Source organism: Echiichthys vipera (assembly GCF_963691815.1).
Source record: "Echiichthys vipera genome assembly, chromosome: 14".
Taxonomy (NCBI): Eukaryota; Metazoa; Chordata; class Actinopteri; order Perciformes; family Trachinidae; genus Echiichthys; species Echiichthys vipera.
Window position 1 is genome coordinate 13,961,237 of NC_139839.1, and position 27,716 is coordinate 13,988,952.

At 41.2% G+C, this 27,716-nt stretch overlaps 1 protein-coding gene across 1 annotated transcript in view; it reads left to right on the top strand.

Moving 5' to 3' along the window:
• Nucleotides 1–27,716, top strand: part of tiam1a (TIAM Rac1 associated GEF 1a) — a 56,285-nt gene that overhangs the window by 20,131 nt on the left and 8,438 nt on the right. The window contains exons 7-18 of the mRNA XM_083926390.1: nucleotides 225–397; nucleotides 999–1,223; nucleotides 2,857–3,042; nucleotides 6,032–6,178; nucleotides 6,338–6,412; nucleotides 9,158–9,328; nucleotides 10,499–10,603; nucleotides 11,494–11,575; nucleotides 12,345–12,431; nucleotides 15,324–15,536; nucleotides 16,583–16,716; nucleotides 27,233–27,457. Coding sequence (XP_083782516.1) covers nucleotides 225–397; nucleotides 999–1,223; nucleotides 2,857–3,042; nucleotides 6,032–6,178; nucleotides 6,338–6,412; nucleotides 9,158–9,328; nucleotides 10,499–10,603; nucleotides 11,494–11,575; nucleotides 12,345–12,431; nucleotides 15,324–15,536; nucleotides 16,583–16,716; nucleotides 27,233–27,457 — 1,823 coding nt within the window. The remainder of the gene's footprint in view (nucleotides 1–224; nucleotides 398–998; nucleotides 1,224–2,856; nucleotides 3,043–6,031; nucleotides 6,179–6,337; nucleotides 6,413–9,157; nucleotides 9,329–10,498; nucleotides 10,604–11,493; nucleotides 11,576–12,344; nucleotides 12,432–15,323; nucleotides 15,537–16,582; nucleotides 16,717–27,232; nucleotides 27,458–27,716) is intronic.

The window sequence follows — 27,716 nt, forward strand, 5'->3', positions numbered from 1 at the left end:
TTAAAATATCCTCCTTTCATTTTGTTTATTTGCATTTGTTTAAATATATTTTTCACACACTTTGGATTTCTATATCATTGCAATTAAGGGCTGAAAAACATTGTTTTCCTAATTAGTTTTAATACATTGAAATAAAATGGTAAATAAAGTACCTAATGGGACATCAGTAAGACAATTTCCTGTCTTTCTTTTTTTTTCTCCATTTTTTTCCTGCGTTCTTCCAGGCTGCACTCTCTTCCTTTACGAATCAGACGGTCGTTCCGGGATTGACAATAACAGCGTTCCCAAACATGCATTGTGGGTGGAGAACAGCATTGTCCAGGCCGTACCTGAACACCCCAAGAAAGACTTTGTCTTCTGCCTCAGCAACTCAGTGGGAGACGCTTTCCTCTTCCAGGTGAGAGACACACTGGTATTGGTATTATTTTATTCAAACATACAGTTAAGGTTGAAATGATTTAATTGTTTTTTAGGACTACGGGAAGTCAGCAGATTACCAACACAGACAGAGATGGATGAAAATGAAAGGAAACCAAATTTCCCTTGGGGCGTGCGTGTATGTGTGTGTGTGTGTGTGTGTGTGTGTGTGTGTGTGTGTGTGTGTGTGTGTGTGTGTGTATGTGTGTGTGTGTGTGTGGCACACAAGTACATGACATTTAGCCATGTGTGGGAGATAAGCCAGTCCAGTGTCCATGTGTTTGTTTTATGTCTGACATGTTTAAAGGCCACACTGTCATACTTTGACAATGATCCACAACAGTGACCATTGTGTAATATTAAAATGTGTCTATTTATATGCATGGCAGCTGTCAACAGTGACATTCATGAATGGGAAGATAAGTAATAAGATGAGGAGATAGTGATCACCCCTTCACATAGTCTAATAATGGACTCATACTTCAATTCTTTTACCTGTCAGTTTCTTGATAATTTTTTTTAACCCTTATTCTTCAGAGATGTCACCAATTATTTTTTCCCTTTTCCCCCTTTCTTCTCAGACATCAGGCCAGACAGAACTGGAGAACTGGATCACGGCAATCCACTCTGCATGCGCCGCTGCTCTGGCTCGGCAGCACCACAGGGAGGATACGGTGCGACTGCTGCGGACCGAGATCCGCAAGCTGGAACAGAAGATCGACATGGACGAGAAGATGAAGAAGATGGGAGACATGCAGCTGTCGACCGTCACCGACGCTAAGAAGAGGAAAACCATACTAGAGCAGGTATGGCGCATGGACAGAAGGGCGGCAAAAAGGATTCACTGTATGATCAGGAACTCCGAAAGTACTCAAACAGATTAAATCTGCTGTTCATACAGTAAAGAAGGGCAAGGTCAAAGAACAAAGGAATCCGTCTCAGTGCCTTTTCATATTATCATACTGCAAATGAGTCATACTTCATGTCAATGGGATGCTGATATGAACCAGGTTTGTGATCTCATGTGTTGAGCACCCAACTGAGCGCCTTTAACCTCCTGTTGCGTTGAGTGAAAACACCTAAGGGGCTTTACAGATGCACTTCTTCAAACCTTCAAACTGCACTGATGCTCCCAGACACTGAAATCTTGGAGCTAAATCATCTTTACTGCATACCGTCATCCAGACAAAAATGTTCTTGAGGAGTACTTGCAACAACGGCATATGTGTTCAGACATTCTGTCTTGTGCTCATTTAGAAACAAATTCAAGTGCAGCAGAACGTAGAATATTCATAGCACATGTCAAAACACATGCAGTGCACACTTTTAGCGGGCAGGTGTGCCTGAAATCCCTCACGCTAATTCTTCCATATTTAATAGCCGTTTTGAATCAAGTCACAGCTTTCAAAGCTCTTTTAGGATCAGATGTTTTCCGCTTTCGGTGGAACATCGCGTGCAGCTTTATTCTTACTCCATGCATGTCTGGAGCTGTTGCTGAATGTTAAAGCAGCATTGCATGTAAGCATTGCAACAAGGCTTAAGAATGTGCTCTCGAACAATAGACTTCCTTGTGGCAGCAAGCCTCTGTTCCTTTGTATGTGTGTGGCATTTGGTTAACAGTCAATAAAACAAAACAATATTACATAAAAAAGCACCAGGAAGTTATTAATCCCAACCATACAGAACGTATCCCATTTCTGAGAAATCACTGGGATTTTGATTGCCTACTATAAGCGCACAATAATTAAAACTGTGGGATCAAAGGAGTGAAAAAGCCTTAACCTAGGTGGTGGATTATATCATTGTCTGACTTTTTTCAAGATCGGTATCTGGAACCACATTAATCTACAAAATGAGTTTACATAAATAGACAGGCCTGGGATCTGTAATGAATTAAATACTCAAAGAACGAGAAGTTGTGTTAAGTCCTGGAACAAATAGGTTAAGGCAGGACTCAGTGCAAATTAAGTCTAGATTGTGTTTCATTGCGAGTGTGTGCGTGCGTGCGTGCGTGCGTGTGTGCGTGTGTGCATGTGTGTGTGTGTGTGTGTGTGTGTGTGTGTGTGTGTGTGTGTGTGTGTGTGTGTGTGTGTGTGTGTGTGTGTGTGTGTGTGTGTGTGTTCCACCTCCCACGGCCCACCCTCTGATACATTGCGCACTACACAGCAGGTCAGCGACCAGAGGGGGGTTGTGTTGGTGAGTAATAGCTCTCCACAGGGGCTTCAGCACTCCCACGCCTCATTCCTCCTGAATGACCAAATAACCACCTAATAAAGGGTGATATTTTATGCATATATTTGTATTTTGTTTTGTCTCAATTTTGTGGTTTTCATCAGTGGCCAATTCCCAAAGATGCATCTATCCAGCAAAGTTTGCTTATCTTGCATGATCACAGATTTATCTCTTTCCCATTTTTTTACTTATCCTTCCCTGTGGTAGATCTTCCTGTGGGAGCAGAACTTGGAGCGGTTTCACATGGATCTGTTCCGCTGTCGGTGCTACCTGGCCAGTCTGCAGGGCGGCGAACCCCCCAACCCCAAACGCCTGCTCGGCTTCGCTTCGCGTCCCACCAAGCTGGCCATGGGACGACTGGGCATCTTCTCAGTCTCTTCCTTCCATGCACTGGTATGAAACATGTCCATACACTCACTTACATTCATGCACACATGTTTTTTTTCGTTCTTTTGTGCGACTATTCATCTCCCTCACTGTAATTTGACTCTTAAACCTAATCAGAGCTCCATAATCCAAAACTCAAACTCTGTCCCACGTGTCTCTGCATGTTCCAGTAAGCATTGCGTGAGATGTTCGCAACTGATGACCCTCAATACCAGCCCAGCTTGCACAGTGGGTGTGTTTATCTGGCGGTTAGAGTGAGCATCTTGTCACATACGCCCACAGAAAGAATTTCTGCTTGCCTGACAAATCTGCAAACTAATAGACATTGCATGAAGCCTGCGGTTAAAACACACACTACAACATGGTTAATTAGCAGCAAACAGAAAGGGGAAGGCTAATTAATGAGCATCCCTTTAGTAGCTTTGCACACTAGCTGTTACGTTTGACACTTTTAGAACAGTCTAGAGATTCTGAGTGCTTCCAAGTGGAGCTGATTCTTAGCCTAAATCGACCCAAGTCTTCGCCTCAATACATTGCCCAAATGTTGCAGCACAAAGTGGGCCGCCTGTCATTTCTTTCTTCCAAAGCCAGAACATGTGCACTCATTTGCAGCTACAGTCTGAATCAGCAGACAGCCTTGAGTCACAGAAATATTTAAAAGTTAATGCACTTTATTGTTAACATTTTACGTTATTAATTGCCCTTTTGTTCATATTGGCATCAGTTGTTTCCCTGAAGAAATGTGAAAGCCCTCACTACAGAGTTTTCATTAGAAAACAATCCAGAGTAAAGCTTACTGCAACTGTGTAGATAATTGGTCTCTACTGAACCTCTGCTTCACTGTTGAGTTATTTCAGTTGTAGGTTTGACCCTGACAGTGTGTGGTAAAATTATGTTTTTTTAATTGACTCTGTAGGAAATCAGTTTTTTTAATTTTAAGTGTATCCCAAATCTAAATTAGGCTTTTGAGAACCAAACAAAAATCCTGCTCACCATAGAGAATTGCACTCTTTTTTTTATTCTGTCATGGATGCATTCTGTAAGGATACAGAAAACTAGATGCAACACCTGCAATTACATAACTGTGGACGTTGTCATCACCTCACACATTCATATCATTCTTTTCACAAGCTGTCTGGTGTTTACTACTTTAGCCTGTAGCTTAAAGTCAAGTCATCAGCTCAGAGCTCTGAACCGTGCTCTTGTTGTTACCTCGAGCGCTCCAAGAATGTACAGAATGAAACGCCACCATAGACGGAATGATCTATACGCTGCTGTGTATCACGCGGCTATGGGCTCTGCCAAGTATCATCCAGGAAACAAAGAGCAGAGCACAGTGGAGAGAAAGAGGTGGAAACGATATCTCTATAGGCCAGTGTCATACAAGCAGGTCATGAGATACACCAAACATACACACACACACACAAACACACACACACATCAGAGGTTGATAGTGTTTTTTCGTGACTGGTGGATCAATACGAACTCTGTTAGTAAGCTGCCATCCCCGAGGCACTTTCCCACAAACATGCTTAATACTCCCTGCTCTGTTGACCCCCCCCTTTCTTTCGCTGCCTACCCCCTCAATTCCTTTGTCTCTCTCTCTTCTTCTCCTTATCTGACTTATTTTCCTCACCCTTTCCTCCTCCCTGTCTCACACCATCTCTTTTCTCCATCCTCCTTCTCTCCAAGTTCATGATCACATCCCCCTTTTCTCCCAGATTTCAATTTTCATTATGCCCTTGTCAAATACTGATTTAAATGGGCCCTATATACTTTACTATATAAATTAATTAAATGTAAATTAAATATATCAACAAAATAAAGAATAGAACAAAATGCAAAACCATTGAAATGAATTAATTCCTATTGCCTTTAGCAAAAGACTGTCCTTTATCTCAACTCTTGGCTGTTTTTCCTAGGTCACAAAAGGAGCATCTTTATTTTCTTTTCTTTTTTAACTTTCTTCAGTAATTCCTTTTAATCATCAGGGTTTTTATTATTCATAGCCAACAGGGACATCCTCATAAAACAGGCAGGAAAAAGGCCTCTTGCTTACATAAGTGTTTGAAGTGTGTGCGTCTCATGAGCAGTGACTGGTGAGAAGACCAATAAGCACACGCCCACACAAGTACAGTATGTGCTGTGTGTGTCTGTGTGTTTGTGTGTGTACATAAAGTGCATACATGTGCATCAAAGTATGCATTTGTGCACCACACAAAGAGCTGCTTATAGTCCAGTAGGTTAATGTGAATTAACCCAGAAATGCCAAGAGTGGTTTCTCTTTGAGTGTGTAGTAGGTCAATGAAGGAGATGAGAGGTTGAGTATGTTCAGTATGTGGCATTAGTATATGCTGGGCAGCTGAAAATGTGTGTTTTTATGCATTGGTGTGTTTACATGCAAGAAGTTTTCATTACCCTTTATTTAACCAGTAATATTCCCATTGAGATTTAAAATCTCTTTTCCAAGGGAGTCCTGGCCAAGACAGCAGCATAAACACACAAGTTTCACATTTAAAACCAATACAACACACAACTAAACATGACACACAACTCAACATGATAAATCAACAAAATCATTTTTTATGGGGGGGATCTCTATGGGGTATTGATCTCTACTGTATACACATACCGTATATGTTTAAATATTTTACACAAAGCTCATTGCATTCATGTCTCTCTTAGTGCTTAATAGATACTGGATTTGACAGGTTATATAGGCAATGCTATGCTGACCTTTTGTCGATAGCAGACCATTGAGATGTAAGATAAGTAAATCTTAGTAACAGATATGGAAAAGTGAACTGTACTTTGGATTTTCTTTTTAACCGTAAAAATGAAACTATCTACAAATGAAATACACAAAAAAGTACAAACAAAAGTAAAACTTTCTGATGTTTAATGTAAAATAACGGTTGATATACTATCATGCAGCTCAAGGTTCAAATGCCCTTTTCATTGGAATTAATGTTTTCTGTAATTCTTACTGACACAGGTGTCGGCCCGTACAGAAAGCAGCATCAGGAGGCGCAATCAGGCCATGCCTCGAACATTTAGTAAACGCCGTAGCCGTTTCTCCTCCCTCTGGGGTCTGGACACCACCTCAAAGAGGAAGACCAAGGAACATCCGTCAATCAATCAGGTTTCCATAGTGACACATCTATACTACAAACTTTTGATTGACCTCACAGCTATTAGTATTTGATATATACTAGCGTCTTCTAGTTGTAAATGTAATAACTGCTGTGTACGGATATATTTTGGATGCAGTTGCAATCTCCTGTTCTCTGTGTGGTTGCAGGTGTTCGTTGATGGCATGGAGCCGGTGAGAAAGCCATTGGAGCGCATGTTTGAAGACTCTGCCAGTGAGAAATCTGTAAGTTCTCAGCCATTGACTAGTCAAAAGTTCCAACACAACCCGAATTTCCCTTTTTATTATTGATACTTTTGGAAATTAGGAAAATGTTTGATGTTGAAAGTTAGAGGTAAGTGTTGAGTGCAGGTAGGCCTGAACTTGTCTCCATTTCCATTGTGGTGTTTATGTATATACAGTAATTATCTTCCTAAGGCTAAACACCAAGTTCTTCCTCTTTCACTGCAGAGAACCGGGATTCATGTAGCTGTAGGCTAAATCATTGTCATTTTTTGCCTTTTGCATAAGCCAACATAAAAACCACTGGGGCATCTGATGAACCTTTGTAGTTGTATAATGGGCTTCATAAGACCCAGAGGCCAGCAACATCGCAGGATTTTCCACCTCCATTTATTTAACTGAGATCCTTTCGGTGCTCTTGCTCTTGATTTGGTGGGTTATCGAGGGGATGCACAAAATTCCTGCACCCTTTTGCATCAATGAGCATCTCTTTGAGGCCATTTTCATGCTCTTGCTTTAATGTCTTCAGACATCCACTTCTCTCCTAGCTGAAGAGTGAAAGGAAAAATTTCCAGACTATAAAACTTTAAAAGCTGCAGAATCTCATCTCGTTATCAAATGATTCTTGAATTTATTTGTGGTAGATCAACAACCCTTTTTTCCAATTTCTGCAGCTATGTCTCCTCCTTCACCACTCAACAAATGATTTGCCTCATCAGTCATTGCAAGACTAACTTTACTGCTTTCCCCTTTTCCTACTACTGACCACTCTGCACAGCCAGAAACAATGCCATTATTCCTCTTCTCTACCACCTTTTTGAACATCAAACACCATTTTTGGATCAGTGTTGACAGATTCCCATTTCTTTATTTCCATTTGCTCCAGGCAATTCCAACTCTATCAGCATCATTGGCTATCAACTGGGGGTATATTTCTGTCTGCTAAACCCTCTGAGACAAATTTGATCCATTAGCTTTTTCTGATGTTTCAACAAATTATGCATTTTGCTACCAAAGGACCTGGCAGTTTCACACCATCTGTGCACTTGCGTATATCTGTCCTATTTACCAAAATTTACAGACAATTGCAAATAATGAATAATATCTTCAAAGAGAAACATAGATTGCCCAAGACCACTTAAGGGTTGTGGGTTTCACAAATACAGGCTTGTAAATGATGAATTTATGTGAACTGTAAGGAAATATGTCTGATTACCCATGGGTTGTACAGGGACAAGCATTCCAGCTTCATATTTTATGAGAACTCGTAGAAGGCAGCAGAGATGAGTAGGGGTGGGAAAGGAAGAGGGAGCCTCTGTCGGAACTGCAGCACTCACCCACTATGACCGCGAAGGCCCCCAGTGGCACCATGGGAGATTGATTTCTCTGGCAGGCAGGGTATGGGTTGACAGTGAAGAACTGCATAGGAAGTAACATGCTTCAGTTGGTTGTAAGAAAGTGCTGGAAATGCTGCATCAGTAGAAATGAGCATCTGCAGTAAGATTACTGCTGTTCCAAATGTTCACATTGGATGGGCTAGTCCCAGCTTTAACTCTCTGTTTGTTTTGGGGAATCCTACTGATGGCAAAAAGAGTGAGAGAGAAATAGAGTTAAGTGTGCCCCCCCAATCCTTCATGGGCCAGGAGGGGAACCAGATGGTGCCGAGCAGGGCTGGGGAGTTCAGGGAGTTGGGGGGAGGTACTAGTTATGGGCCCCCCGGTCTGTTGTCTGTCTGAGGAAATGTGTGTGTGTGTGTGTGTTTCTTTATGTGTGTATCTGTTTGTGCTTACAAGAGTGTGCCTATGGTTTGCTACTGCTGTTTATTTTTCTGTATCATTTTCTCTTGAAGAAATACATAGAAACACACACAGACACACACACAAACACACATACACACACAGCTAGTTCATTGAAACGGGGAACACCAGCCCGGATTGTTTACAGTCAGCAGATTGTATGGTGTGAATAAAAGACAGGGAGGAGGAGGATAATGGAGTGATGTGCAGATAGAGGGTAAGGGGCACCAGGAGGAGAGGCAATGATTAGTGTGTGTTTGTGTGTGTGTGTGTGTGTGTGTGTGTGTGTGTGTGTGTGGGGGGGGGGGGGGGGTGCAAGGAATGAAAAAATTAACGAGTTTGTGGATGCTGTTACTTGATAGGAGCAGATAAGGTATCAGTGACAGACAGTGTGAGGGCGAACAGAAGAGGCGAGCAGGACAGAATCAGAGGAGAGAGGCTGACATGGCTGCCAGATTGTCAGAGGTCAGACTGACGGGCTTAAAGGTTACAGACTATGCTTTGAACAGAATGCACACACATATGTAACACATACCCACACAGGGAGACAATTGCATCAAGAGGCTCTCTTCAAAACAAATGAATTAGATTTTGTAATCAGATCTCCTGCTGCTTTCAGGCCACCAGCAGTTTTCATCGTATTAGGCTAATCAATCTAAGCCATCAAGGCATAATGATGAATTAGGAGAATTATCACATGATTTTAGCAATTGTAATTGTGGATAATAGAATATGGTGTTCTCATTCTTCACAGAGCAGAGCCTCATCTAGGACTGAAAGGTTTTCATAATGCCATTGCAATGATTATGGGGTTCCTTCTGTTTTCACTGAGCACAGATGTTACTCAAAGATGCATAATCCCTGCATTTGTGTGTGTGTGTGTGTGTGTGTGTGTGTGTGTGTGTGTGTGTGTGTCTGTGTGTCTGTGTGTGTGTGTGTGTTGGATTTTCAGAAGGAGAGAGAGTGCTCGGTGAAAAGTCTTCCTCAGCAAAACGTAGACGGCGACATTTGGGTTCCCGATTACCTGACCCCCTCCTGGGTGTGCCTGCCGAATAATCAGCCCGTCCTGGCCATCATACAGCCTGATGAGACAGCGCTGGAAGTCCTGAGCAACGTCTGCAAGGTGGGCCATCGCTGATAGCAGCGCAAATATTAAAGCGCATGCTGCACAATGCATTGCGAATATAACGGTGATAATTGCAGACCAAACATCATGTACTTTTTCAACTATTTGGAGTGACAGGTGATGTACAGTTTACCCAACCTTTTTCTTTTTGCTTTAGTAGCTCATTGCTTTGTTGCATGCACACACACATACATGTAGACGCGCATAAATGCTCCAGCAAAACTGGCAACAGTCGGCAGCTGTTAACCAGCAAATAATTCATTTTAACAGGTTTGTCAAACACATGCGGTCTTGAAGAATGAGTCTCATAAAATTGCACACAGCTCTGTTGATGGGAGTTTAGAATACCCTAAGTGGTTACACGTGGATAATAAAATTCATTTTACAGTGGGTTGACTACTGAAGACATATAAAACAAAACATATAAAATTCATTTTTTCAATTCAAGTTCCTCTTGAATTAAAATCTAAACATTAATCTGAGAATGGCTGACGGTCTCTGGTACTTCTAGGAAGGCAGAAAAGTGAACACTGTAGATGTCCCTTGTGCACTTGGACTGAAAGTGTAAGATCTTTTCTTAGCCATTCTCTTGCCTTACAAATACACCGCATATTACTGTCTCACACATTCTTGTCAATTTCCAAGGCACTCCATCTTCTCTTCTCCCTAATTGGTCTCAGCCAGCGACGCACTAGAATAATGATGCCAAATGACACGTATACATTCCACTTACTTTGAAACACATGCATAAAGCTGATTGATGTGTGTGCGTGGGCGTTTCTGTGCATTCATGCTAATAAACATGTCACAAGGAACTGGAGCATCTAATTCACGGCCTGTGTGTGTGGCATGCATGCAGATATACATGAATTACATACATGATTGGATATGTCTGTATATTTTCGTTAGAGTATGTCATGGGCTATAGAATGCGGTAATTGTAAAGGGAACGGTGTATTGATAGGTGAGTTTAAAATATTATCCATGTGTTACATTAGAAGACAGGCTTGGCTTCAAATCACAGGGAGAATAAACCCCAAGTAATTAGAGTGATTATGTCTTTCTTATTTTTGGAAAGAAGGCATTGGTTATGATTGGCTATTTAAGGAATTTCCTCCCCTTAAATGTGTATTTTTATTTACTGCTCTCCTGTCTTGTTGCCTCCAGACCCATAAAATTGAACCGTCTGGCCACTACCTGCGTTTGAAGATGTGGATTGACAACCAAATGCTCTTTTACGTTCCCAAACTTGAAGAGGACATATCTGATCTGGTGAGGAAACAAATACTGACTGGTAGGGTCTGGACTGTCACATAATGAACCATGAAACATTTCATGATAAACCCATATCATATACAGTTATGAAAAATATGGAGAACAAATGGGTTGTATTTTAGTCTCAGCTGAGACACAATGTCCCATTTGAGTTTTGGGGTCTTCACCTTATTACTAATTAATTTTTGCTTCATTCCAGACAGATCTGAGCTTGTGTATGTTTTATGACTTGGTTGAGAGATTTAATTTAGCTTTTCATACAAAATTCCCAGGATGCAAAAGAAGCACCATCGCATATGTTATACATTTTTCAAAAAAAAAAAAATAGTATCTCAAATGTATTATGTGCACAGTTATTCATATGAACAATCACTCCCATTGAAAAAGACCTCAGCTGCTGTAAACCCCAGAATGAATTCTCTTTGCGGCGGTGCTTTGTAGGTGAAACGCCGAACTCTGTCTCAAAGCAAAGTCATTGTATAACTCCCTGTTTTTCCTCAAGAGGTCTTTTATCTCCCTGCTTTGATCAGTGACTCATTTCACCCTCTTTCATCCTAAGTCCATGATATGACATTATTATTTCTCCACAGCACATTACACACTACAGACTTCTGTCCCTGTCTGTTGCTTCATACACACAGCTGTACCAATGCTCTCGTCTGCTTTGAGGGCGAGTCCTTGACTGAGCACCCACTAACTTCTCAGACTCGACCTGGATTTTGACCCTGCGACCTCTGCATGCGATTGCTCTGTTAAGGAGCCTGAATAATACATAAATCTGTCCATTCTTTATTAAGAGCAATAACATGACCTTGACTGTCTCCATCCAACAACACTGCTATCCTTCCATTTTCTGCCAATTAAATGTAATTTTCTTGCGTTTGCAGCTCTACAAAGAGATTGAGGTTTGCCCCAAAGCCACCAAGGTGATCCAGTTCGACAAAGCAGAGTCCTGCACCATCGGATATGGTATGCTTGTGTCAGACAGTGCCCCTTTTTGAATCCCATACAGTATCCTAAATTGTGTATCAAATTGATTTAGTAATAATAATAGTCTTTGAGTCATGCTTTGTTAATGACTAAAGGAGGATGACCCAGTGTGAACGTATTTTGTCTTAAGTGGATCTAATCGATTGGTAGTCATGAGGCAGCAGTGCACACTGTCAGATTGAGATTTTTCAAAAAGGAATAAAAGCGTTTAGGGTCCCATATTGTAAAAAGTGAGATTTCCATGTTTTTTTTGTTTATAAAGCAGAAGTGCTATATAAATACTGGGAAAGTATCAAAACGGTCAATCCAGAGAGAAATGCACGCAGCCTGTATTCTGAAACTGCCTTTAAATGAGCTGTCAGGACTTCTGTATGGTTGTGATGTTACAACCATACTATATATAGGTGAAAATGCTGTTACAGTGCCACTCCAATCAGTCCCCGGCTGCGATGACGGTGCAGAGATCCCAAGAGCACAGATTTATTACATCTGGAAATGCTGGCCAATCAGAGCAGACTGGACTTTTTTAGAAGGAGGACATAAGAGAGGTGATAAAATGGAAAGTTTCAGATGGAGGGCAAATACAGGTATATTCAGATAGACAGTTTGAGAAAAAGAATGTGTTATTTAAAGCATGTAAACATGTTCCAGTAGAAACCTAAAATACAAAAAAGAAATACTGAAAATGAGTATAATATGGGACCTTTAATGACAGACTCTCTGAGTGTCTTATTATCTATGTCCATAGGTTTTTCTGTGGCAGTTATAGATGAAGATGGGACGCAGCAGCTCCATATTACTGAAGTGAAAGCAGAGGGACTGGCTTCAGCTAAAGGTACAGTTTCTCTTTTATTATTAAAGCAATTCTTACCTTTCTTGCATGTGGTCTCACAGTGATTCCCCCCATCTTCCCCTGTCTGACCTCTGCGTTCGAGTGCAAAGTCAAGTTTTGGACCTCCAACTAGGCAAAGTGCACTGGAATGTCTGTCATAGTGGAACCTCCTACTAGCGAATTCGGGGGAGGTTGACAAAGGACCCTGAATTTGCTAGTAGGATGTTCAACCTTGACAGCCTAGTTGGAGGTCCGAAACTGCGGACTTCTCATTGCACTTGAACGCTGCATGAGCAGCGCAAGTGAAACGGAGCGACGGATGACAGGCAGGAATTTCGGCAAATCATTTTATTTGGACCAGATAAAATGATTGATCGGACTTTTATCAGAAATATATGAGAAATTAATATTAATGAGTTTCAACACCTGGTGGATTTCTTTTACATTTTAGTGTGCCATACGCTTATTAAAAGCATTTTAAGATTACAAAAGAAATGTGTAAAAATGATAGGAAGGTAAGACAAATATGAAGTGTGGGATGTACTGTGTACTTTCAGTGTCAATGAGAATTGATATCCAGGCATATAAGACAAAATAAACAAAGACAGGACAATAACCGTAGTTGAATCTGAGTGCAGTAACATAACAGAGGTTATGTAAAGGGTATGTGGAAGCTAGCTATATATTTATCTCTTGAGTTGACTTTGCCAACTCAACAACCAAACACCTGACCTGAGAAACACCTGATCCCACATGACATCTTATCAGTGCATCTTTGTGTGACTGCATCGCATCAGCTAGAGTGCCAACATAGCTAAATCTCCTATGTTTGAGAGAGAAACCTGGTGACTTGGGAGTAGAGAAAAGGTAGAGAAAACCTTGTCTAGAAAGGTGTTGGCTTGCAGGTAGATGTCAAAGGAAAGAGGAGGAAGCTGCACACTCTGATGCTGTCTTTTTATTTTAAATGATATGGATCAGCATTTTGGCACATCTCGCCCTTTTTTGAATTTACAAAGCAATAAAGTTCTACTTAAAAGTCCATAGAGAAGTAATTCACTTCCTAGAAAGGCCTCCAACATAAGTATGTCCACATGATATGAACCAGCAACATCTGGGTGCTAGCATAAATACATCTAAAAAAAAACAACTAGATTACGTACTAAATAGACACAAGGCAGTCTCAGAACAAGATAAAATAGAAAGTTTGCAAGTACAATGAATATGATACTCTATGAAACAGCATTTCTTTGTCTGCATTTGACTGCTGTTTGAACAGCCAAGTCTCGAGATCAAACCCCCATTTGTTAGTTCCTATCTCACAACAGAGTCAGAGAGACCTAATGGGTATGAGAAACACACGGCTTTGTAGATACAACACTAATGTATAGAAAATAACGTGCCCCAGGGTCAGACCAAGGTTACTCAAGTGTGAGATTGTGTCCTCCAGTGCATTAGCAATCTAAAAAGCTGCTAGCTTAGCAGGCTGTCAGCAGCCAAGCATACAGCTACACTGACTCTCCACCTCTATAGGAGAGTAGAAACAGAAAATGCTTGTGGCATCCAGACAACACAATGCATCTTTTTTTGTTGTAAGATTACACTATATTTTGCTGAATCACAGAATGTATGTCAGGCACAACATCAGTAGGTCCACGTGTACACTGGGATGAGCCTGTGTGTGCATGCATGCGTTTTACATTTAGAGTGGGGGGAGCATGAATGGGGAGTGAAAGAAACCACGCTTCAATTTCTGCAGGGTATACGCAGAAACCAGGCCATCACTGGACAAGGAGCCCCAAAGGGTCTTTTCTCTCCCTATTTCTCTCCACTGTAATTCCTCCTCCCCCTTCCCCTAAAGAATCACACACACACCGATACATAAATGCAAGACGCATACACACTCAGCAGTATGTGGCCAGAGGGGTTATCTCTCTCTCTCTGTCCAATAAAGACTCTGCTACAGCTGACATTTCACATCCCAGACAACTAGGTCATTACTTAGGGCTAAATTTGTGCCTTGTGTGGCTATATACGTAACTGTGTGTGTGCGTGAATATGTCTGTAGCATTCAGTACGTTATGAAAGCCACAGAATGTCTGCTGTTTCTATTACAGTAGACAATATAAAAAGGCTGAAGAAAGGATAATGTAGCAAGCAAACCTGTGCTCATGTGTGACTGTGTCAACGGGACCAACAACCTTTGTCTAACGTAATCTCATCAACAGCTGTCACAACCGATCACGTTTATCGGGGTAGGTTGCCCGCTAATTGATCAGCTGATTGAGTGCTAATTCTCAATTAGCAGAGCCGGGCACAGGTGGTCGAGGGGAGGGGCAAAAGAGAAAGCCTCAACCTGAAGCTTTGTTCCAGACAGTGAAGGCCGTGGATTCTTTTTCATATATAGTAACACATAGATGATATATATATATATATATATATATATGATGACAGGATGACAGGACATTAATAGACAGGCATTGCACTCTCCTTCTTATAGCCATCCAGTCTTGTTAGATCAGCATTTGCCTCAAGCGAACATGCATCAAACCATGCATATTTTATACACTGGAAGACATTAGAGTCTCAACATGTCTTATTAGCCGCAAAGCTGATGTTGAGGAGTATGGCACTAAAGTTTTGTTTGTGCAGCTATTTTTTTTCACATTAGCATGAGGAAAGCTACTGTGTTGGATGGTGAATTGTGGTTGAAAGATATTCCTTTCACTCACTGTCCATCAGTCTTTTCTGTTGCAATGTATTTCTCTCCAAAGTTAAGTCACTTTAAAAGAAAAGTTGAAAAGTTTCATTAGATGATTGTATACAAACAGTGTCCTCAGCCATCCGAAAAAGCAGAATTTTCTCACTTTGTTTAGTTCGGTTTTCATTGTCCACTAGGTTTGAAAGCAGGGGATGAGATTCTTTTGCTGAACGGCAAACCTGCATCTGCCCTCCAAATGAACGACATGAGGGCTGCATTTGTAGACCAAGCGTTGACCCTAAGCGTGAGCACCGTGCCCCAGCTGGACTCTCGCTTGCTGTGCTCCCTTCCACCCCGGCGCTCCGACGGGGAGCAGGACCCAGCCACAGACATCTTCTCCCAGAGCCAAGGTAAAAGTTTCTGTTAAACATAAACAAAGTTGTGGATATATGGAATAAGTTATTATTTGCATTTTGAACAGTGGCAAGTTTCATTAGATGATTGTATACAAACAGTGTCCTCTAGTGACAAATATAGAGAGCTTCTTTTTCTGTTTAAAAAACCCCAAAAGAAACCTACCTTTTAGATCAAAAATTGCAGTGCTCCTTTATTTTTTTGTCTAGTGTTATCATACATCCTCTAAACCCCCAACTTTGTGTAGTGAAAAAAGGAGAATATTTTTTTTTAGCAGAGGGTGGATAGGGTGATCTGCTAATTATGCATAGATGCTGTCTGATAACCAACCTACAGGCAGCCGCCAGCTTTCCTCTGACCTGCTCTTTTTAGCCGTGCAAGGGCACAATTTATATTCCTTTTGTAAATTCGGGTTTGCAGTGCACGGGCTGACAAGCTGGCTTTGTTTATACAGGGACTCAGAGCACTATGAATATTAATATGAATCCTTCAGCAGTGTGGAGCTGTCATTTAGTAGCATATGCCATACGCAAAGGGTCAGACAAAGAGTAAAAACACTACAGTAGCCAGATGGAGGTTATCGATGATGTCATGCTTAAGAGGAGACGGGTGTATGCAAGATGTCTTGCCAAATAAATTTGAAATTTCTCACGGATATGGATAGAATAATGGAGACACAGTCATATCATAACAAGAAACAGTGAAGGTTATTATAGCAGGGATGTTTTTATTACCATTATTTATCATTATCACCGTAACTTCAAACAAAACACAAGGAGGATGCTGTTCGTGTCATGATAGAAAGTGGTGCAAGCAATGTTCGAGGGAGTAGGGGTGCCTACTTAGAGGTTACTTTCTCACAACACAAGTGTACTGTGCATGAATCCAGAAGAATACCCCGGTGCAAAGAATGAAACACATAAGAGCAGGTCGAGATGTAGATTTTACCAAAAGGGACTGTAACTGAGTATAAGGGAGAAGTTTCTGATTTGTGGTTACACACCGTGTATATGAACACTTTGTCCTTCATCTCGGTCTGTAGAGGACATCCTAGATGAGGTGTCGGGGTTGACGGTGCGGAGCCCAGATGAGAGTTTGGAGGAAGGGTCTCAGCTGACCCCGCAGAGTCCCGGAGATCATCAGGAAGACAAAACCTGCATGGGGACTGGACAGAAGGTAGGATATGGCATGCAGAGACACAACTTGGATATGTATTCACACTAAGACAAAAATACACAGGCACATACATGCAACAGAGCAGGGGATTATCAGTCTAGTGCTATAGAGGGTGGGGTATCGTACACACCCTGTCAGATGTGTGGTTGTAGACCAGAAGTTTTGGTGTGTGTGTGTATTTGTGTGACCCTGTGGATCAATGCTTAAAGTGGCTGATAACTGCATTGTTGGGCTGCTATCTTTCAGCCAGCTGTTTTTTTTTTGTTTAGCTTCAGCAGCAGTGTAGTTCATTTCTCACTTTTTCTGAACTCAGATCGGTCAAAGAGAAGGAAAACAGTGATATCATTGAACAAGAATCCAACACATTGTGCATATATGTTTGAACAAATACAGAGTCCATGTGTTTATGATTATATAAAACTGTCTGGCAGGTCTCATCCTAAATATTTCTTCTCCCGCTCGTGTCAGGTGTTTTTTTTGTTTTTCTTTGTGTGTAGCATGTTTTTAGAAAGCTGGAAGATGTTCAGAGGTGGATTCTTTTTCGCATGTGATACTTGTGACCTTTACACAAAAGCAGATCTGAGACAAGAATCACAAGTGTGTAAGTGGTCTGACAGGCATGTACAGCCATTACACCACATTTAACACACTCATAACAGCTTTGAAGTTGCTTTTTTTTAGAAAATTGAAGCCCGACTTGGTGATTAATTAATGCAGTAAATCATTTGTGTTGACACCTACTAAACATACTGTAATAGTTATTATATTCATATATAAATAACAGATATGTTTTTATACACTTCTGACAACATATTCCATGACTAGCGTGCTAGTGTGTTAGACTCTGCCCATTAACAGATGTGCGCTGTGTGTGTGTGTGTGTGTGTGTGTGTGTGTGTGTGTGTGTGTGTGTGTGTGTGTGTGTGTGTGTGTGTGTGTGTGTGTGTGTGTGTGTGTGTGTGTGTGTGTGTGTGTGTGTGTGTGTGTGTGTGTGTGTGTGTGTGTGTGTGTGTGTGTGTGTGTGTGTGTGTGTGTGCGTGCGCGCTCTGGAGCACAGAGACGGAGACAGACAGGTGAGTGAAAGAGTGAGTGAACAGCATCACTGTCTAATTACAATTATGTCTGGTCCGATCAGGGTCGATGCAGTGATTGCTGGAACACGCCGCGCGCCAGCCGGTCTCCCTTGGATACGGTTGTCAGTTCCATTACACATGGTAATGTCTGATAACCGGTAACCACCGGAAATATTTTTTAGTGCTTCTCCGTCGATAGCCCAGACATGGACAAAAGGAATGAGGAAAAGGAAGGGACAGCGCTGTGTTCTCTCTTGGATATGTGTCAGTGAGCTTCAGTCTCGAAGGCGAACTAATGGGTGAGGTCAGAGCCGGCTCCAGTACAGTTGGACAGTGGTGGTTCCATGACTTCAATGTGCCATTATTAGTTGGGAGCAGTATGGGAAGATGAGAGAAATACCGACAGATTGGGTTGCCACGGTGGCTGGATAGGGATGAGAAGGAAGCCTCCTTAAGTCTCATCTGGTGTACCCGATGGGGGGAGAAATACAGTGATTCTAAACTCGTTAACTTTACAAATCAGTTCAAACCTCAGCACCGCTCCATATTAATATTTGAAAGGATTTTACATATTTTAAGCTCATATTGTTTCTACCTGCAAGACGAAAATCCATTTGAATCTATTGTAACAAGTGAAACAGTAGCACACACAAAATGCAGCATGCATCGGCAGCTAATGGAAGTGAACGTGAGGTGAATGTTTATCTTACGCATGTGTGTCCGTGCCTTTTATACAGCGAAGGAAACTCACTTTAAAAAGGAAAAACAGGTATCAAGTCTTCAGTCAGCACAAAATGAAAAGTATGTTTTTTTCACTCAACAAATAGGTTGGCTGATGATGTGTTACATCACTAGATTCGACATGCGAAACATCCTTAGAGATACAATGATGAAGGCTTTAAAAAGAGGATATTTCCTTGCCTTGACTGTAATGTTGTCGCTTGGTGTTTAAAGGGGTAATTCATCTTTTTGGAAGTGGGGTTGTATGAAGTACTTATCGATAGTCATTTCGATAGTATATTACCTACACTAGATAACGGTTGCCACACTGCAGAGGGCAGCAACTAAATATATATATATTTTTTAAAAGGCACACCAAAAAAAGAATCAATTTCAGTTTACATGCACACTATATTTACAATATTTTAGAATTATTTATTATTCAATTCTTTATAATAACAGTTAGTTAGTATTCTCAGGTTCGTAATGGGATCCTTTTGTCTCTGCAGTGAACAGAATTTCGTCGTCACTCTCATAATCCCTCTTTTTTTATTTTCTAGTATTTTTTTTACATCATTATTGTTTGTGTATTTGTTTATAAACTGCGGAAAGTCTGACTCATACAGCTGGTCATCGGCGTGAATACAGTGCGTGGCCCAGTTGTGCTTATGCGTAGAAATACATTGAGAACATGTAGTGCCAAAGGAAAGGGCTATCTGACGGCATGGTAAAGTACGTTTTGCTGCAGATGCTGCCATGGCAGCTTCCATGTCAGTACTCCTGTCAGCTTTTCCAAACTGGCGCCGTGCTAACTGTCATTTATTAATACACTACGTACCTCGTACAACCCCACTTCCCAAAGGCCAAACTATCCCTTTAATGCTTAGTCATGTGCTCTTTGGTTTATTATATGATACTGTTCCACACATATAAGGGAAAACAGTTCTGCAAGCAAGAAAATACAGGGTAAAACAGTACATCAGAACAAGAAAGCTCTGAAAGGATCTTCATCTCGCCTTTCAGTCTCTCACCTCCTGCTCCAGTCTAACGTGTGCTGTCTTGTTTCTCTCCTAATTTCCATCTGCTGTCTATTTTGGCCTCACCTTTTCATCTGCCTTTTTTCTTAACCCTTCTTTTTTTCTTAACCCTTCTTTTTTCTTGTCTACTTGATTTATTGTCACATTATTAAGAGCAAAAATGTGACCATGTCTTGTCAGACATGACAGCTCAGTGTTTTTTTTTTTCTCGGTTTATCCTTTCTGATTCTCATTATCTTTGTTTTGATTGCTCTTTCTTTTCTCCCGTCCTTCCAGTTTCCTTGTGACTTCCTGTCCTTGTTTACCCTCCTTCTCCTCACTAACCCCCTGCTGCGCCTCCTTACCATAAACAACATGAGGCTTTTGTCGGCTTGAACAGCTCGGCTCCCTAGCCGCCTGTGGGCCTGCCCGCCCCTGACCTGAGCCTGAGGCACTTTCTGCTGTCAACAAACTACAATCCAAACTTTCCACAGTCTCAGGGAAAACCCAAAATTGTGTTATTTATCCTCTTAAATGTTGGTTGCTCTTTTTTTGCTCATGTTGAGCGTGGTTTTGTTTCCCCATTCCTCTTTGGAGAGCCTTTTGGAAAACCTCCAGAAGTACTGAAAAATTGTGCCTTACCTCATTTCACCCACCGCCTGCGGTTACATGGTGGCAAGACTGAGGAAAAAAGGCAAAGTGGGACAATTTTAATTATCACCACATTCTAATTACTTCATTCTCAGCAGTGTTTCACATCATTTAGTGGAGATAAATGAGTGTCTGGCTAGCCGGAGGAAACAGGGAGGTTCATTATTTTAGACAAAGTACAGAGCCCACCTCCTCAATTTGATAAAACCAACCGGAGAATAAAACGGTGATTGCTTGTGATAACGGCGATAATAGAAATGACTGTGATTTGCTAGTGTTCTCCAAGGTGTAGTCAGCTTCACTGACAAGTGCTGGTTATAATTTACAAACCCCCATCAGTTTGGCTTAGGGGTATATGAAATTGGAAATGCACTATTCAGGGTGTCAAGGGAGGAGGGGGCAGTTTTCATCAAGATTCGTGTTGATTGAGTCCTTATAGTATAATTCAGATTAAATCGCTTCTTGCAGTGCATTTGTTTAATGTAGTTACTGACTACTAAGAATCCATAAATTCAGTGTGTCCTTAAGTCAGTATCTTTCGCTTTAAAGGCCCCATATTGTAAAAAAGTAAGATTTCCATGTCTTTTTTTGTATTATTATAAAGCAGGTCGAGGTGCTATATAAATGCTGTTAAAGTATTAAAATGCTCAATCCACAGAGAAACACACACAGCAGGTATTCAGAAACTGTGCCTTTAAATCAGCCTTCAGGACTTCTGTACGGTTGTGATGTCTACTACTAACTACACTATATAGAGGTAGAAAGAGCTGCATCTTTGTTCTAGTTGTTGCTGTCATCTCGCAGTTTTCCACTAGAGGGAGCACTATGCTGATTCATGAAGCCTGCAAGACTGATATTGTTTCTGTCACTGAGCATGCAACCAAGAACAGATCTGGTTCAAAATTAGTCAAGTATGATCACCAATATGGATTGGAACATTTCAGCATTTAGACCTTTATAGATTTTATTCCCTTTGTGTGTAATATACCGTATATATATATATATATATATATATATATATATATATATATATATATATATATATATATATATATATATATATATATATTCCCTTTGTGTAGATTCATTTAAATGTATAAATCTGAATTGTTTATTTTTAATGCCGGGTAACCACTACTGTTTTAAAAAAAGAAAAATAGCCTTGCAATCGACACCGTAGGAGGAAGCTTGCAGACTGCAAATGAACTGCCTCAAAGTCTAAATGTTCATGCATTAGATATGTGAAGACTCATGTCATAACATAATCATCCCTTCACTTCAGATTAAATGATTAAACCCTCTCGCTCTCTGTCATGCCGTATATCCCATCATTCCTCGTAGGGATTTATGGATTTGCCTGTTTCCCTGATTTCAGATGAAACTAAACTTGAAGACCCCCTCCCCTCTGTGTTCATTGACATTGACATATGCATGTCTGCTCATGAGTATGAGTACATGCAATCAATATAATATAATAAGACATGTCACTACATACGTAAACCAAGTGTGTGTAAATGTGTGTGATGTGATTTTTCTGTCTACCAGGTTATGTGGATACGTGTAATCTGTTTGTCCTGGCTCTCGCTCTACATGGTTTCAGCTGACGGGTGTGTGAGCAGGTTTGTGCTTGTCTCCACGCTCCTCCCCTGCGCTGTACTTCTGTCTCTCTGATCTGAAGGGCGGGTCTGCAATGTAGTACATTTTGTAAAAGGGTAAAGATTCGTCTCTGGGTTAGGAAATGCATGTGTTGGACTGACTAGAGAAAAAGGTATTGCTGCTGAAGAACTTTTTATTTACTTGCTGCCTGCCTCGCACTGTTTGTTTATATCTTCTCTGCTAAGCTGTTGTCTTTGTCACGTGTGTGTGTGTGTGTGTGTGTGTGTGTGTGTGTGTGTACGTGTACCCATGCTAATTAACTGATTTGTAAGGTCTTGATGTACATCATTAAAACCAGACTTGCGTTCAACAAAAGTTTACAGATCTTTCAAAGATATTTTTCAACTCGTGAGCAAACAAACTTGTGAAAAAATCAATTGAAATTTCTGCTTTAGAGAAGAAAAGTATTGACCTTTCCCTCATATTCAGGCGCCTTTACATTCTTCTCTTATCTCTGCCCTCAGTACTGTAAATTGATTCCCATAAGTATTATGTAACTCTTGTTTCTCAGAACATACAAGTGTGCAGCAGGTGTGGTATGGTGAGCCATCATTGGATTGGCAAGGGTAGCGCTTCAAAGTGAATCTCAGGCTTTAGATGGAAGCAATTACGGCACAGTATGAGAACTTGAACTTCCAGTCAGACCTGAAATCAAATATCATCTGTAGAATGTACTTCAAGCTGCTTTGGCTACCAGAAGGAGATGTGTGGTGCATCAGGACATTTCTTATGTTGCTGGGTATGTCATTGTTTCAAATTTGTTTCCAGATTTTTTCCTTTCAATCACATAATCTTGCTTGCTTGGGTTGATGCTTGTGGAATTTCAGAGAATTGTTTTAAAACATGAGCTCGTACTTACCTAAGGCTGCTGTCCTTTCTCAAGCCTGAGTTGCGCTGAGAGAGAGAGAGAGAGAGAGAGACAGAGAGACAGAGAGAGTGTGAGTGAGTGAGTGAGAGAGACATGCCTGTTGTCTTTTCATGCTGTTCCTTTATTCCTATTAGGCTCACACCACCCACTGCTTCCTCACCTCCCCTTCTGTCCTCCCTCCTTTCTCCTCCCCTCATTTCTTCCATCTCTCGTGAGGGTGTGATGTTTGATCTTGTTATTTGATGTTGTATTCTCCGTTGCTGCTGCTGCTGCTGCTGCTGCTGCTGCCGCTGCTGCTACTCACAAACACCTGGACAGAAGTGAGATTGGCCACAAGGACGTAGAGAGAAGAAGAAGAGAGACTGGAAATGGATAGATGACAGGGAATCATGCAGAGGCAGTCGGGTGATAGAGACAGAGAGGCTGATTGGATAGACGTTTTAGGATAAGGTGACATGAGAGCACTGTTGTTTACTTCAATCTGTTTTAGTCGATCTCACCTATTTTTTTTGCAGCTGCAACTCATGATTTTAACTGCAATAGTGTTTTGCAGAGCAATGTGAAAGTTGAAGAGCAGGTATTTACATTTACAGTTTTGATAGGTTTGGCTGGACACGTTTAATATCCATACATCCTGAACAGTGCGTCAGTTGTACGCTTCGGTGGAAAGAGTAGTGGCGTGGAGTGAAAGTCACTTGGACTGGTGAAAAAAAAAGGACAGGAAACGGACACCTGACTTCTCATTGAACTCTGTTTGACCTGCCAGCATGGCAACCTTTGGGAGGAGCAGAAACTCCAGACGCTCGACCGAATCCATCTATGATATGCTACAGCTGGTGAGCCGTGCAGTCAGATATGTGTGTGTGTGTGTGTGTGTGTGTCTGTGATGACTTGTGTTGTGTATATGATCCTGCAGAGGTCAGTGATTATGTGATGGTTGGTAAGAGGTGGGAACAGTTAATAGAAAATTTGTGACTGATCACTCATCGTGATTACACAAACTGCAAGTGTTCCAGCCATATCATAGCATCCTATTTCTTTTTTATATGTTAATGGAAATAATAAAATATGCATGGTTTCATTAAACAAGCATTACTGTGCGCTACAACTCAATTGACATATCAGTTGGGCTCAGTTGTTTAGATATTTACAATGCAATTAATGATATTTGAGCGTTGCTTATCTCAAATTTAATTTAAAAAGGCTAATTACTGACATGTATAATTTGTCTGTGTTATCCACTGGTGTATCCTACCTGTTTTATAAATAAGTTTCAGATTGGAAAGTTGTGCATAGTCTTAATTGGTTGTGGTGGTAAAGCATTATGCAACCACCCCTCTTCACCTCGTCCCTCCATTGTCATCTGTCCACTGTCATCTCTATCCGTCGCTGCTCTGTCACTTTGCTGTCACTGTCAAGGGCAAGATCTCGCTTTCCAGTGGGAAGAGATTTGATGTGATTGCTCTGCTTTTGTGTGTATAGAAATGAAAAGGCAAGATCACAGTGTATTTGTTTGCACATTGATCCCTGCACGGGTGTTTTTGGGGGGAGATTTAAATTCTGGACTATGCAGATACTTCTTTTATTGTCCTAACATTAAATTAAGCAAGAATGACTTCACCGTTAGTAAGGATTTAGTCTGATGATAAGCTTATTTTACTTGCATTACATATGCAACATTACATGTGTTTATTTTGTGGTGGTTGTTGTAGTTTCCCTTAAATGACTGAAGGAGCTCATCTTAACTAGTGTATGTGTGTGTGTGTGTGTGTGTTGTCTCAAATGTTGCGAAACCGATTTGAATACCACTATGGAAAATTGAGATTGTCATCGCTGCAGCCCAACAGGAGACAAGCCATGGAATCAGCAAAGACAATCCATGTCCTGCGGCTGACCAGCTGTCTGTAAATCTGCAAATCAGTCCGAAGCACACATGCAGGCGCAGTGTGTTGTCACAGATTACAATTCATAAACACTTTCACTGACTCCACACAGATGAGAAATGTTTTTTTTGTGACATACATTAGCAAAAGTACTTCTATAAATAACTGCAGGGTTGAATTAGAAGCATTAATTTCATCAAACTAAACGATGACTGAAAAATCTGATTGCTCCTCGTCAGTGTTTTCTGCATTTCTGATCAGCTGCACACAACATAGCTCCACTGCAATGGCTCACTGTGCCTATACTTGTGCCTCACTGTGGTGGTTTAATAATAAATCTACTTAGTATTCTCCAGATTAATTGTTTGGTCTATCAAATCTTAGAAAACAGTGAAAAAAAGGCCATCACAGAGGCCGAAAACAGCATTTTTTTGTCCAATTATGCAGGAAAAATTACTTTGATTCATGTCGGCTAATCGATTAGTTGACTAATCATTGCAGCTCTAGTTTCATTGTGCTCGTTTGGTTGATTCTTAAATATCTCACAAGAAAGAACATGCCAAGTAATTGTCTTTCCTTACCAAATCACAGCTTTTCATTTCTTTAAAGGTTTATTTTATAAAAGTCACTTACAGTACAATTAAGGAGAGTTTTGTTAGGGCGAGAATTAAGCTCATACAGTATTGTTGGTCTTAGATAGGAGTTTGAACTGATTAAATGAGACGTGGACCATGATTCCCATACAATTAGTGTTCAGTGTGTGGGCTGAGCTTATTCCTCTCCCCTATATTTGAAGATTATTTTTTCTAATCGTCTCTTTATTGTACACGTTCTTGAGTAGAGACGGTGTAAAGATGTAAATGTACACTTCTCTTTGATTTCTCAATAGACCTCACAGTCGTAGCAACAACTAGCCTGAACTTGGCCCGCAAACAATCCCGTGAAACAACAGATTCACTGATGTTTGATATGAATCTTGAGACAATGTAAACAGGAAGTACATTATTAGGTTGTATTTACAGACCCTTGAAAGATTAATAATTGTTTTTGGTACTGTAGGAATAAGTAGTTGCTGTATTACTCACGGCACATTTTTCATAACAACACATTGAGGCTCTGACTTTTGATGACGCTTCTTCTCCGTCCCTTTCTTTAGTTTTCCTTCTCCTACGCACTGTTACACTCACCTTCACAGCCTTGAGACTATGGAAGAAACGGTTACAGAACCTGCGTGGGTTCCAGTTTGTCGTTCTTAAATCACTCAGTATGGCTGATGATACAGATGTAACTTGTTGACCCTGACTTTGCAAAGCCTGGTACTGAAAATGGGATGTATGACTTTTTAGTTTGAGTAGCAGCAATATCAACAAAATGGTCTGTATAGCCTTTAACATTAGCCTTACTACTGTACCAGTTTGGCCTGGCAGGTCTGCTCACGCTTGGTATTTTTTGATAAAAGGGATGTCATTGGGTGTTGTTATGACAGGCTTTGCAAGAATGAACGTTTGGTTGGAGATGCAAAATTTCCAGTTTGTTGTATGTATCGGGATGGACATGGTGTCTCATCATGGCAAGATGTGGTCCTGGGTACACCCACTGTTGCAGGAACTTACACAGAGGCTGTTTAGAGTATATTGCCAGGTGTGCCTGTCTGTGGACATATTTTGTTACTGTGATAGCGTCATAACTGTGCAAGATACAGTCATGAAACAGGTAGCTATGCGGTCGAGATTGCAATGAGTTCAGAAATGGGTGTGATATGAGCAAGCCCCCCCGACTTTACGCCCCTGGGCAGATAACTGTGAAAGATGCAGTTACGAAAACTTTTAAGGTGTGTAGTTCAGATAATAATGAAAGCTGAGTTCAAAGATGGGTGTGGTCCGAGCAAAGGCGATGGAAGTATGAGTAGGGAAGGGGCCCTCCTCCACACACACACGCACACGCACGCACAAGCACACGCACACACACACACGCACACGCACACACACACACACACAGGTTCAATCCAAATGTCTGAACTTTACCTCGCTTGGAGACTCACAGACTTTGCGACTCACAGACTTTGCGACACATTCAGGGGAAGTATGTGAGTGCTTAGGGCTTCTACATCTACAACTCATCAAGCCCACAAGGGGCCTGAAGTACACTTTATGACTTCCAAAGAGCCTGCTCAGGGTGCTGACTTCACCATACTTCACTGATTTAATTACCCACAATTCAGTGCAATATGGACATGACATAGTTTTTCAATTGAACACTAAAAAACTGTGATACATGATAGTGTTGCATGAACATTTTCACAGTAAAGAGTGAAACAGCCTTGAGGTCCGTCTTTCAGCGGCTTTATTGTCTCTCGTCAGACTTGACTTGATGACAGTGAACACATCACAGTACATATGACTGAAGTCTGCCAGGGCTCAGTTCGTATTTCCGGCAGGTGGACATCTGTATTCAGCCACAGTTTACGCCCCTGGCTCGTGTGATTTTTTTTGCTTTTGGTTGTATTTCCCTTTCCTCTTACAGTCCCTCTTAGGTGAATCAATACTTGTTACTGTTTTTTTTACATGTTATACTAATTCAAGCTTCTCTGACATAAAATGACCCTTAAAGAAATCCTATGAATTATGTTGTTTGTCTCTTTCTGTACAGAGCACAGAACAGGTCACTGCTTTCTGTCGCAGTCTCCATGACATGAATCCCCTGGAGTGCCCTATGTCATCCTCCTCGTCGTCTTCCTCATCATCCCTCTCCCCGAGCCCTGTGTCAGCTTTGCCGCCCACAGCAGGCACAGCCACTCAGAGGCAGCTCTCCCACGCAGACAAACTCCGCAAGGTCATCAATGAACTGGTGGAGACAGAGAAGACTTACGTCAAAGTCAGTACAAGCTCTGCCGGAGCATTTCGATTGATTTTTTAAGGCAAAACAACGAGTCAGCTATCCATATCTGTGTCTGCTTGATGATAATGGAAGTTGAATGTAGAACGTCTACATGCATTTTGTGTCATGGTGAACTGTTACCTGTGGGAGATGATATCTTTGTTATTTTAAAATTCTCAGCAATGACGGCACATTAAACAGCCTTCACATCCAAAGACACCCACGCGTGCCCTTCTCCATTCCTCCTTGAACATCT